Raw genomic sequence first — 13,671 nt, forward strand, 5'->3', positions numbered from 1 at the left:
ATTGTGTACCTTCCAGCATTTGTGTAAATTAAAAGTAATCCAAGTTAGTTACTTGAGATCAGCTATTATTTTCTATTTACTGTCTTCGGTAGCTTCTATTTTCAACCTCAAGGTAGTAGACAAGTTTTTGCCCAGGGAGGAATAAGATTACATCTGGGTCTCCACACAAACAAGATGTGACTTTTAAGTGTATTTTTCTTAGCAGCTTTCAGACAGCAATAGTTGTTGTGAGGTTCATACTTGAAGTCTGTGCTTATTTCCAAGTCAGCTCGCCATGTGTTGGGAGCTTGGCAGACAGCTCCCTTCTGATCACTTTCATGTCCATTTTCTCGCTTTTTTTTTTTTTTTTAAAGGCACAAGCACCACACTCCTCTTGCTGTCAGCCTTACACATCCACATTCGTGCGCACACACCCTCTCTGCCTTCAACACTGGCACCCGTTGCTTCATCTGATTTATTCCCTAAGCCCTCGAGGCCCCCCAGAGCAGGCTGCGCTTGGGTGCTGGACTTCCCCCTCCTGCGTGACCTCGCAGGCACCTGCAGAGTGGAGTTGCTAGGAGAAGATGAACTGCACGATTACACCATCGGTGGATGTGCTGATGCTTTGAATAACCTGTGGAGCTCTGTGGTCTGTCTTCTGTGTGGCTGCTTTCTCTTTGTTATTAATATTTGCTGCATTTGTTATTCAAGCATAATATGTATTTTAGGTGTTGTTTTCAGATCAATGAAGCGACAGAAAGCCTTGGCATTTAAACGGGCAGGTTTTTTTTTTTTTTTTCTTCTCAGGGTGGTGCTGGTGGTTCTGGTTCCCTTCATCTAGCCTCTTATTACTTCCTTCCCTCCTTCGCTTCCGCTGGTAGGGAGGAATTCAGCCTCTTCTGGAGCGCCAAAGTCACTGAGGTTTCTCCCGTGCATAACAGAGCGCGGAAGCCGTAGGGATTCTGCTTCGCTTCCCTGCGCGGAGCAGGCACCCATGAGCGGCTGGGCGACAGCTGGAGCCCGTGGTCGGTCAGTAGTACAGTAGCAGCTCACGTGCGCGGCTTGCTCCTGTGAGGTCAGTCATCTGTGTATACTGCTGTCTGCTGGGGGTGGGGGTGCCCGGCGGAGACGCCTGTCAAAATCAGTAGCAATTCTGGCAGGAGCTTCCCTCAGCTCTGCACCTCCGCGCAGCTTTGAGAGATAAGAGATGCTACTGTTGTCACAGCCCGAGATTGGTAGTGGACTGAGGAATGCCTGTTCTAGCTGCTGGGACTGACTGTCACCGTCTCACCCTAGGAGCGGCACCATGGGGTCCTCTGCTACAGAAATCGGAGAACTGGAAAACACCACTTACAAGTTTCTCATAGGAGAGCAGACTGAGAAAATGTGGCAGCGCCTGAAGGGAATGTGAGTAGCCCTTGGCTTGGTTTGGTGATATTCCCCACACCCCCAACACCCAAAGAATTGACCATTATCGTGTCTAATTGAGGGCATTGCCTGCTTTTGTGGACTGATGTTTCCTTTGGAAAGATTTTTCTCTTGAAACTTAACATATGTCCATCTCCTCTAACAACTTGTTGAGGGCTGGAGAGTGTTTTGCACCTGCAGGTTTTGTGTAAAGTAAAATGACTGCTGGAGCAGTGCTTTCTCCGTGCCGCTGCATGTTTCTTGTATGCTTTTGCTATGTGCTGTTTGGATATGCACTTTAGATGTGAAGAGAGATAGCTGGGAAAGCTACCTGCCCAGTTCTGATCGGAATAAAATTTCCCTCAGGTAAGTCGAGGGGCAGACACAATTGGTACTTCTGTCACTAAAACTAGGTCTTGGAAACCAAGGACAGGATTGATATGATAATATATATTTTTTCTCCATTGTACATATTCATTGTCTTAAATTTTTTCTATAAGGAACAATGTTCATGTGGTAAAAATATTAACAGCACACCAACTCAGTAGAGTTTCGATTTTAAATTCAGTCAGTTCATCTTTCCTGAGAGTAAAGATTAGCCCACTGTTAACATGGGTCAAGAGTTCTCTATTTAAAACAAGCATAAAATGTAATTATCCAGGCCAAAGTTTAAGTGAAGAACTATACCTCACTGTATATATCTTTTCAGCTTTAGTTTTTACCTGTGCATGCTAATTCTTGTTTAGTGTTTCTATGCTTCATTTTAATTATGAAATAATTTAAAAATCAGATATAATATTTGGAGAAAATATTAAATATGATTATTTCTAGGCTATTGAAATTGCTTAGCTTATTTGGAAATCTCAAAGAAAAATACCATATTTGTCTTACTACAATAAAACTGAAGAAAAGTAATATACTGTATGAAATATTTTTCTTGGATTCACTTCTCTAATGATATATATATATATATATATATATAATTTTATAAAATTCAGCATCAGATGAATGATATTACTGCTCTGATACTTTTTTCAGAAAGAAAAATTATATCAAATTTTGCAGATAAAATGCTTAACTTCCTCTGTTTTAATATATCCAATGATTTTATGTATTTAAAATAATACACTATATTTTCTTATTACTTGAAGTAATACATGGCATCATAGTGCACTGGTATAAGAGCCTAATAATAACATAAACACTTTAGGAAATAAGTTTTAAAAAAGAGGCCATCTTTACAGCGTCGGAATGAATGAGAGAAATATGTTTCCAAGATCCACTGAAGACTTAGAAGCTACAACTTTTTTGGTGTGGTAATTCTCTAGAGAAATAATTAATCCTACCCAAGTAGGAGTAGCTCAAGAATTAATTAGCATAGACATAAATTAAACATTGGCAGTCATCAGATGATTTGTGTGTGACATAATGCGTGCATGCCTATTTGCACTGGAATAACTATAACTCAGAACACAAACTAGGACAGAATATTTATTTGTTTAATTAATATTTGCTCTGCTTTCCATAATTAATGAATACATGAAGATTTATTATTGTGGATGTAAGAATATGCTTTTAAGATATTTGAAAAGTGCTTTTTGTGTTTATTTAACATGTTAGGACAGTTGTCTGGCTTTCACTTTATCACCTGATTTAACATCAGTGTGTTATTTTCTTTCAGAAGAGGGTGATAAAGTCATTCAACAGTAAAGCTTCATGAATTTACACTTGGGTACATCAGTGTATCCACAAGCCACATTAACTTTGAGCTATGTCTAAGGCCACCCAATGACTACTGCTCAGTTTTATTTTAGAATCATTATTGAATTGATTAAACTGATTGCTTTTGTATTAAAGAGGGAAAGTCTTGCATTTTGATACTGTTACTTTAAATTGTACTTTGACATAAGACGTTTTGAGTACCATAGGCTTAGGCTTGTCAAAGCAAGAAGCTCTAAAGCTAAAATCTGCATGACTAGTGACAACCGAATTGTTTAATTATGGTCTCTTGTGTAGTCTGCTTCCAAAGCAGTGATCTGAGGGGCTCCCTATTCATTGCTAAAATGCGTTGCCTATTTAAAATGCAATATTGATTAAAAGTATAGTGCATCAAAATCACTGGACCCACAATTGTGCTTTAAATATTAGCAATTAAAATCATGTAACAAAAGCTATCAAACAATTGTACAGTAACTTTCTCATCATGGGTATAATAAATTCGATGGCCTTCGATATTGGTTAGGAAGTGTTTCTTAGTATTTTATTGTATTTATCTCAATAAACACATGGACTTATTTTAGCATCATACTCTGTTTTAAGTTGGGCTTACAATATGCACATTTTGATATAAAATAAAATAAGTGAAAATAAAATAATGTTTATTCAATTATACCTGAAACAGGGAAAATAGGAACCTGGAGAGGTGGATATTTTGAGAAAATCATAGAGAGATTGTCATATAACATAACATTTTATACACTCTTTTGAGTCCATAGAAATAAATTTTAAATTTTAAATTTCTATGTGACATGTGGAAATAGTGATAGAATAAGTTAAATATCAATTTTTTCCTACCATTTAGTTGACCTCTTTCATGAAACACTTAATCTCATTTTTTCTCTAAATCTCTTTCATGTAATATTTGTAACATCGTATAAAATTAATGTGCCTAACATCTCTTATTCCTCTTGAGATAACAGTCAAATAGTTTCTTACATCCATTCTCATATAGACTTGTGTGCTTTAATCTATTGATTTTCTTTTCTTTTTGTTTTTTTGAAACTGGGTCTCACTATGCAGTTCAGGTTGGCCTTGAGCCCACTTTGTAGTTCAGGCTGGTCTCGAACCCAGTGATCTTCCTGCGTCAGTCTCTCAAGTGCTGGGATTACAGGCATGCACCACTATGCCTGGCCTTAATTTCCTTTTTATAGTTACAACTCTTTTCTGTGATGTCTTTAATTCTTCTTTTACCACTCATTTGTCCCCCAGTCTGACAACTTAGATTCTACATCGTGGTTCATTTTCTATGATGGGGGAAGTATCAGCAAGTACTATGACATCAAGCTCTTCATAAAACATATTTTAAAAAGTCATACATTTGGCTGCCAGCAATAGATGATCAGGGCCTTACAAACATTCCCTATTTCATATGCCATCTTGCATCAGATAAAACTTCTTCTTCTTGTACCAGGGATTGAACTCAGCACTTTGGGCTTGCCAGGCAGTCACTCATGCTCCTAAACTATCTCCCCAGTCCACATATTAAAGAAAGTTATCTGTCATTAGGTTTTGCAAAGACTGATATTTCTTCTTAAGGAGAGAGTTAATTGGAGGATTTTATATTCTTTCATTTATGTGTACTCTTTCTCTCAATTTTAGAAATAATGCTTTTTGTAGCATTGGTACTATTTTTTTTTTTTTCCTTTAACATTCAAAGTGCTCCACAGGTGTGGATTTTTGAAAAGATGAAACTTATTTAATAAAAATTTAGTAACATTAATTCCAATCAGTTTCATTGTTCTAAGAATTCAGTCTAAGAAGTAAGAGCAGCATTTCCAGGAAATTTGATCATGTAGAAATTTCAATGAAAAAAATATCACATAGCCAGGGAGATAGCTCAGTAGAGTAATTGCTTGCTTGGCAAGCGCAAGGACCTGAGTTCAATCCCCGGTTCTGAAAAAAAAAAAATCACATAAATTTATGGGAAGAACTAAATTCAAGTATTATCTTCCTCAGTTGTTCAATGAAAGAAAACAAAGTTTGAGCGGCTTGAAATCGCAAGTGATTGACAAGAATTGTAATCTTTACCACTCTGTAGCACCTGTTGCCTGTTCCTTCAGGTTTTAAAACTGAAGCACTGGAACCTGTAGGAATGTTATTTTGGAACTTAGCTAGTGCCTGATTATTAATTTTACTTGTATAGCTGTATCCTCTCCTGTTTTTCCTATCCTGACAAATGTCTAGATATTAAAATCCAGAGTTGTAATGCAACAGCTAAGGGATGTCAAGTTAGGCTTCTGTTTTTACTTCTTTTTAAGAAAAGACCTATTATCTTTCTGGTGGTAACCACAGCCGCCAGTAGTGAAAGTAAAAGGTGGAGAGGCAGGAAGTGAAGGAAGAATCGGCCCTTAAAACGCTTTAATTCCAATTAGCTGTTCTTGTTGAAGAGCGCAGTGCATCATACAGCTCTCAGGTGAAGCGGCCCAGGCTCTCACTGCCAAGAAGATACAGCAGAACTACATGTTTTGAATAAAAATGGGCAAAATACATAAATGACAGGAAGTATTAGCACCATCTTCCCAAAGTGGAATCAGACTTTCGGATGAAGTCTGATTTTTAGGTAAGCTGCAATGTTGAACCTTTTAAATCTCTTGCTTTAAATTCTCTCTCTCTCTCTCTCTCTCTCTCTCTCTTTCCCTCTTGTATTTTAGGGAAGGGTCTGCGGGGTGTTCAGGGTCTTACTACTAGATCGGACTCGTAGTGATCTGCCTGTTTACAGCCTCCCAAGAGCTGGGATTACAGGCGCGGGCCACCACGCCCAGTCTCAATTGTCTTCTTAGCGTGCCCTGGGGGTGGGGGCCGGCATGGCAGGCCTAGGGATTGAACCCCTGGCCCCTGTATCTACTTGCAGGCGCTTCAATCTGCTGAGCTATTTGGCTGACCCTTAAATTCTTTAAAAGCCCTCGATGGTCCACAACTCTAAGGTGAGCATTGTGCACAGAGATCTGCCTTTGCAGCTTCTTCTGAGGCCTTTGTCCTATTGCTTCCTCCCAAAGAGGTCCCCAAGATGCTGTTTACTACCTGTCTTCCTTCTTTCATTTTAGTTACTCCTCTTTCTCCTTTCACCCACAGTTATTCTGCCTCCCATAAAGCTTTTGTAGGCAACTTCTGGTGTGGGGGTATTTCTGCACTGAGTGGGCAGCAGGGTCCAAGGGAGCTAAATGTCCTACAGAGCAGAGCACAGGACATTTCTTTATCAGAGAGTTGTCCCTCTTAAAAGCTGACATGAGCCTTGGTAAGGTTCTCCTGCAAAGAAAAGTCTTATCTCCCACTCTATTCTAGGTTCGTTTCCTCTATTTGGTCTATAAAGTAACCTAAACTTTATTGTACAAAGCCTACCTTCCCTTGAACACAGTTTCTGAGTGTAAGAGCCAGTTCATGTTGTTGTACTTGTGCTTGAATCTTAGAACCTAGCACAGTACTTAGCACATGGGAGACAGAACTAATTTATTTATTTATTTAGCAGAACCAAGGATTGAACTCAGGCCCTTGCACTTGCCAGGGAAGTGCTTATTCCACTGAGCCATCTCCCCGGCCCCTAGAACTATTTTTAAAACAGTCAATCAATCAAAAATGTAAATAAATACAGTTCCGAACATTGCACTGATTCTGACTAGAAAATTAAAAGATAAGACAGAATGCCGAAATAGGGCCTAACACCAAGCGGGAAGATTGGAGGTAAACTCACAGTTAGGATGAAGAGTGAAATGTTGGCTTATCCCCTATTAGTGGTCAGAACTATAGGATAAAATGGTGTTCTTGGTCAGTCCTACCAATGGACTTACAATGTAACCATCCTAATTTAGCTTCACGGGTAATATCTGGTGCAACCTAGATTTGAGCACACATCTAAAGCTCTTCTTCATCTTACTTTCAGAAAAAAGATACATGAGATTCTCAGCATACTTAAATATCTTAGTAGAAAAGGATTATAAAACCTAGTCCTTGGGTTCTGCAATAGGGGACTCATTGCTCCAGAAATGTCCATGTCCTAAATCGCAAAACTTGTGATTATGTTATCTTACTTGGAAAAGGAGAATCAAGGCAGCAGTTGCAGGTCACGTTGCTAGCTAGCCAACTTCAAAGTAGGGAGAACACTGTGTCTGGGCTGCCCAGGGTGGCCCTGGGTAATCACAGAGCAGATGAGAGAGGCCAGAGTGGTGCAGCGTGGAGAGGACTGGACCCAGCTTTGCCAGCATTGAAGATGGAGACAGTGATTCACGACCCAAGAATGCAGGTAATGTCTAGAAAAGGCAAGAAAGCAAATTTTCTTCTTTGCTTTGAGAATCTCCAGAAACAATGTAGTTTAGTTCTGGTGACATCTTGAGTTTAGCTACTAAAACTTGCATCAGAATTTTGACCTTTAGAACTGACAGTAATTTGTGTTTTTTGCTTTCACGTTACTAAATTTGTGGCAAATTCATTATATAGCAACAGTAAGAAACTATAATATTCCTCCGTTAACAGAATAACAGTGTTTAATCACTATGACATTTGCATCCTCCTGTGTGTCATATACACATAAGTGCACAGTCTCTAAGGGTCAAGGCCAACTTAGGTCACTCTATGACACACTGGAGTTAGATAGTCTTCTTTCTTAGGCACTGAACAGATTTCTGTACCCCAATCTGACCCTGGAATATGTGTTGTAAGCACCATTTCCTTCCACACTCTGATACTGAGTGAAAATACTGAATTTGTTTCACATGAAAGGGTGTCCATGCTATTTTCTCTTAGAAATCATCGACACATCTCATTCTCTGTTCTCACATTATTGAGCTTGTGACTGTTTTGATGGATTAACAGGAAAATAAGTTTAAAATATGTCATTTAATCAGAAAACCAATATGATTTGAATATAAACAACGTATCAAAATGTATTTAGGACTGCAAAATGTAGAGGTAATATAAACCTCAGGCCTTAGACAACATGATATTATTATGGTTCATGTAATGAATATTATTGAGACGGATTACTCAGGGACTCAGAAATTGAAGCCTGAAGCCAATCAGATGTTCTCTAATACCATGTGCCTCTTAGCTTAGCGACTATGGAAAAACTATAAACTTCTCTGTAGTGTACTTTCCATATCTGTAAAATGAAATTATTTCATTCATCATTCATTCAGTAAACACCCACTGATTGGGCACAAATTCTGTAGTAGGTTAGACATAGGAACTCATTTTCTAGTAGAAAAATAAGCAACAGGTGACATAGAAAGGGCAAGTTAGTGTGGAGTAAGAAGTGGTTTAAGGAACGCACCTGGTGATGCAATCGCATTCCTTGGGGAACGATTTGACTCATCAGAGTTGACTTCTCTTAGGTGACTTTTGCTGACCTATCGCCAGAACTCTGGACAGTTTGATGAGAGGAGGTGCTATATAAAACATCCTTTTTTTTTTTTTTTTTTGGAATCAGGGATTGAACTCAGGCCTTGTGCTTGCCAGGGAAGTGCTTATTCTATTGAGCCACCTCCCCAGTCATCTACTCTTTGCTCAGGTTTGGAACTAAGTGAAGGATAGGTTTGGGAGTCCACTAGATAGAGATCAAAATATAGCTGTACTGCAGATAGAGTTTGCACTTGAAGACGTAGCTTTGGGGTCCAGCTGTATAAGCCGGTCTTCCCTGAATTCAGTTTAACCCCCAACAGTAAAGCCTTCCTCAGTAGGGGGCAAAATCCCCCTCCTAAACTTTCCTCATGGCTTAGAGCAGATGGAACTTTGTACAAGTGTAAAATCCCTTCCTTACCCCCTGAGAAGGAAGGCTTGCAGCCTCTGGCCCAAGTCTGTCACCACAATTCACCCACCAGATGACTTGCGCCTCTTGTGTCTGTGACGGAATGCAAGATTCAGCAAAGAGCCCTGGAGGCTTCTCCAGTGGACGGCTCTTCCATGTAGAAGAAAGTTCTAGGAACTGAGAATCCATAGGTTGCTCAAATCAAGATATGAAAAAGTACATAGGTGTGTGGCAGAAGTGTAACAGTTCCTGGCATGCGGTAACTTTGCAGAACATTGTAGTTTTTACTGTTTCCATAACTTGATCCATTCTTGGGCTAGTGATAGCATTACCAATGTCACAGGTATAGATGGTACTGGATAAATTCTTATAAATTACTTAGGGTGGTGCCTAGAATATAAAATATCCTAGTTTTTCTTATCATGACTATACTAATATTTCAGCAGAGTCAGAATTCTGTGTCTTCTCTGGTGCTTTTCTCATCAGAATTAAGAGGAAAGCCACCAGCCTGAGGAGTTCTTCTCCTTGCTCAGTGGGGGTTGCTCAGGAGGTTTCGCAAGTTTCTTGTTACCAGAACTATTGAACCTGAGGATTAATGTTGCTTTTGGACAGTAGTTGGGCTACCTAAAGGGAAAGAACCTAGGGAAGTGGGCTGGCCTTGAGGGAGGGTCTCCTTCAACTTCTTTCTGTAGCCCGGAAGTACAATTTCAGTTCATCATCTTGTATGCCTTAGGCTTGACTGGCTTCCTGGATCACTTGGCTTGAAAGTCATTCTATAAGTCTTTTCTTATCCCAATCTGGCTTGCTTCTCAATGGAATTACTTCTAAATAATTGGTCATGTCCCATATTCATTCCTTTGCTGATCCTTTATTTTTTATCTTTTGTATTTTAGGGAAGGGCCTACAGGGTGTTCATGGTCTCACTAGTAGATCAGACTTGTAGTGATCCATCTGTTTACAGCCTCCCAAGAGCTGGGATTACAGGCATGCACCACCATGCCCAGTCTCAACTGTGTCTCAGAATGCCTTGGGGGCGGGGCTGGCAGGGCAGGCCCAGGGATTGAACCCCAGGCCCCCGTGCCTGCTTGCAGGCTCTTTAATCCACTGAGCTATTTGGTCAGCCATTGATCCATTTCAGAAAATGACACATGACTATTATCTTTTAGATTTTGTTTTTTACCATATTTCAATCATTAGTCAAATGTAAATATCTGAGCAAATCTGATTATTATCTACTAAAAGACTGTGCTATAGACTTTTGGATCCATGAAGGATCCATTCATGAACATCATGACCATCAAAGTGTCATGATAACCACATATTCCACCTATCTGGCCTGAGTGGGAGGCATGAGTAACTGTAGTAAAGGGAGGGCATAAAATGAGAATGTCTAAAAGTAAGGTATCTTTTTTATTCCTAAAATTATAATTTCTTGAAACTGTTTAAAGATACATTCCAATTTAAATATATAAAATATTTGGAAATGTAAAGTTTTACTAACTAGGTCCCCCAAATGCAGGATGCAGATAATTTGTTGGGAGAAAGAAATTTTCTCTTTATAGTGACTCAAATAAATTTCTAATGGATTATTAAAAATGTAAAATCTCTAGGCACAGTTTTCAGAAGAAGAAAACAGAGATGAATCTTAATTAAGTTCTTAATTAAATACTAGGGAGCAGAGGATTCTTATGCAACAGGTCCTAGACAATTTAGAAGAACATTAAACCTACCTGAAGGCAATATTGGATTCTGGTTGATTCTAGACTTTCTGAGGCTTGGTTTCTAATGATATTTGAGACAAGATAAGAAAGAATTGTACGACTTGGGTATCAATCACGTTTCTGATTGCTTTAACTTGTTTCAAATCACTTAGCCATTGAATCATAGTTGTAATTATGCCTTTTAATTATTTTGTGCTCTATACTTTTCTTTTTAACTAAAAGAGCTGACAAGTTTATTTTCACGTTTTACAATACACATGAAGCTGTGCTTTCTGCACTTTTGTTTATCGTACTTCTCCCTTTGAAACTGTTCTTTAATAGTAAGGGGAGCAAGTCTTCTTTGTCATTCATGCTATTAGAAAACACGGAGAGTCACAGCACTATGATCCCTGGTGAAGCAGAACAAATAATATAAAACTGATACAGAGAGGTCGCCCCTCCACTTTATCTGTCTGGCTGAGTCATTCCTGGCTGAATGGTCATCATCATGGGCTGAGCCAGTGGTCGTGTCATTGGAGGCCCAGGCATCATTGGCATGTGGCCTCCCACGGGTGGCCTCATTCCAGGAGCAGGTCCCACTGGCATCATCCTGGGAGGAGGGGGGTGCTCATCATTGGCATCATGGGAGGGCCTCCTATATGGGGTGCTGGCTTCGTACCAGGGCGAGGAGGACCCGGGAGACTGGGTGGAGGTGGGACCATAGCTCCTGCTGGGAGAGGAGCAGAGAATGCAGTAGGAGGGATCTTTCCTTGTTGAAATGCAGCCGTTGTTTTATCAGTCAGGCTCTGAGCTTGCTCTTCCATCCATTTCCTATAGTAGTCTCTCACATTCTCTTTACGTTTCCTACCACTGCAGTGTGTCTTTCTCACAGATGGAGAGTCATGAGTGAGGTACGTATCGCAGGAGTCACAATAAAACTTAGGCACGCTGCTGTACGGGCTATTTGTGCCTCTCTGTGCTCTATACGTTCTAAGAGACTTCATTTATACTTCTCAGAACAACTGTCTCCAGTTTTCATGAAGAGAAAACTGAGCCTTCAAGACACTCAGTGAGTTGGCTGATGTTTCACAATTAGGAGGGCAAGGACCAAGTTTCTAGGCTCGTACTTCATTTGCCACTATCTTGGATAACTCCACTTAACACTCAAGCCTCACCATATAGCCTGACATTTCAGGAGTTGTTTGGAGTTTTTCACATTCTTTCCATCTGTTTGCCTGTTCTGCAGGCTCCAAGCTGAGCACCAAAGGGCGTTATCACTTGACATATGCTTTAGATGTCAGAAAGCCCCAGTTTTGTCTTGTCCCCTCCCCACAATATGCACTACCACCACTCCTTTATTTTCCTAGACACCCATCCTTGCTAGAGCAGGAAAAAGAATTGACTTTTCCTAAAACCTTTACTGCCTCAGAGTTTGGATCTTTGCAAAATCATTCTAATTTATTTGGTCTTTGGTAGAAATTGAAGAGAAGAAAATTGTGTGTGTGGCGGTAGTAGCCAGGTATCCGACTCTGACAATTTCTATTTGCAATAAGAATAAATCCACAAATTCTAGTGGCTAAAACTAAGAATGTAATCCTCACTGAAAGTACCTCTTCTGTTCTTGTTGAAAAAAGGTTTCTAGCACAGGTGAGTGTTATTTCCTGAAGCAAAGTAATCAACTCAGTGGAGTTTATTCTCTTTTACTTCCTAAACAGAGTACAAGTCATACATTTTCTTCACCTGTATTTGGAGGTGGCTTGTAGATGAGGAAGAGGGTTCATTTCTCACTTTAAGAACTTGCAAAATGTCCAGGTCTTCTCACTGGTTCCAATATAAGCAAGCATCTTTCTGTGTGGGCCTCTTGACATGCATTCTCCAGCACATCTCTGCTTCAACAGGCCGAGTACACTAACACGTCTTTATTTTCCATGTTGTCTACTAGAGCCCCCAGTTTGTTTGTGGCTTCCTACACGCCTACCTGTGATGCTGTCTTGCATACTGGCTCCTGTGTGTGCATCTGGCTTTGGCCCCTCTGGCCTTAACAGGCATGGTACAAGCCAAGGAAGGGCCTGTATACTAGGCTCATCCTTCTGGCTGCTTTCTGGAAGTTTCCCAGCAGCGCATGACGTCTTCTTCCCACATGAACAGACACCTTGCCAGTTATGGCTCTTCTACAGCAACCAAGCAATCCAACACCAGACCAACTGTGAGGTCAGCCCAGACTTCATCACAATTGTCAGAAAATAACAGATACTCATTTTTGGCCACTAAATGTGGAGTAGTTTATTAGATACAAACCCAAAATCTGCTCTTAGCTTCTCATTTTTTCCATGTAGTTCCTTGATTTCAACAGTTTTTCTATCACTTTTTCCTTCTCTCTCATCATCTATCATTTACTTATTTGACCAAACCAAAAATAAATAAATATTTTGTACTGTGAAAATAAAAACTGTCCTTTTAAGAAAGCCACCCCCATAAAATTCTCCTCCAGATTATTTTTACCAGCAACAATAAAGTACACTTATGATATTTCTTCCCAAACCTGTTTTTTCAATGGTCTGTATATTGAAATTCTTACTCCTAGAGTTTGCTGAACAAATATAATTTCCCATAGAAATAGAAGCATACAGTAAGGTTGGAAAAATGCATTGTTGCATAAAAGAAGGTTCACATCCTGCTACCCTCGTAACAGGCACTAGGGAGACCAGGGCTGTACACACATCTTGTTGCCCTGGCATTTAGGGGATGGGAAGATCCAGTTCCTGATCTTCTAGGATTTTTTTCTTTGCTTTCACAAAGAAAAAGAGCAAAGTAGTGTTGTACCTTATTCCTTTCTATCTACCCTTTTCTACAAATATCAAATCATTCCAGTAGAAGATTGCCTTTCCAGACATGGAGGAAGGCAAGACAACACTGACCTCGATGTTTGTGCTCATGAGCTTGGGACATTTGTTGATTTGTTCTTGGTCGAAATGAGTAAATGATAGGGAAAGATGAAAGGGAATAAAAAGAAATAGAGAGAATATTGTGGTAGTCAAAGAAGTAGGGCAGGAACAACTTAGCTGAGCG

The 13,671-nt window shown here is 39.8% G+C and overlaps 1 protein-coding gene and 1 pseudogene across 2 annotated transcripts in view; one reads left to right on the forward strand and one right to left on the reverse strand.

The window, feature by feature from the left end:
- The first annotated feature begins 1,061 nt into the window (after positions 1-1,061).
- The window catches only part of Pde1a (phosphodiesterase 1A), a 387,035-nt gene continuing 374,425 nt past the window's right edge, over positions 1,062-13,671 (forward strand). Inside the window, exon 1 of one of the 2 annotated variants that reach the window (XM_023712341.1) lies at positions 1,062-1,386. In XM_023712341.1, coding sequence (XP_023568109.1) covers positions 1,286-1,386 — 101 coding nt within the window. In that variant the 5' untranslated portion in view covers positions 1,062-1,285. The remainder of the gene's footprint in view (positions 1,387-13,671) is intronic. The other variant, XM_023712342.1, reaches the window with a different exon arrangement.
- LOC105741829 lies at positions 11,068-11,606 on the reverse strand (annotated as a pseudogene).

This window comes from Octodon degus, unplaced genomic scaffold (genome assembly GCF_000260255.1).
Source record: "Octodon degus isolate 3935 unplaced genomic scaffold, OctDeg1.0 scaffold00025, whole genome shotgun sequence".
Classification (NCBI taxonomy): Eukaryota; Metazoa; Chordata; class Mammalia; order Rodentia; family Octodontidae; genus Octodon; species Octodon degus.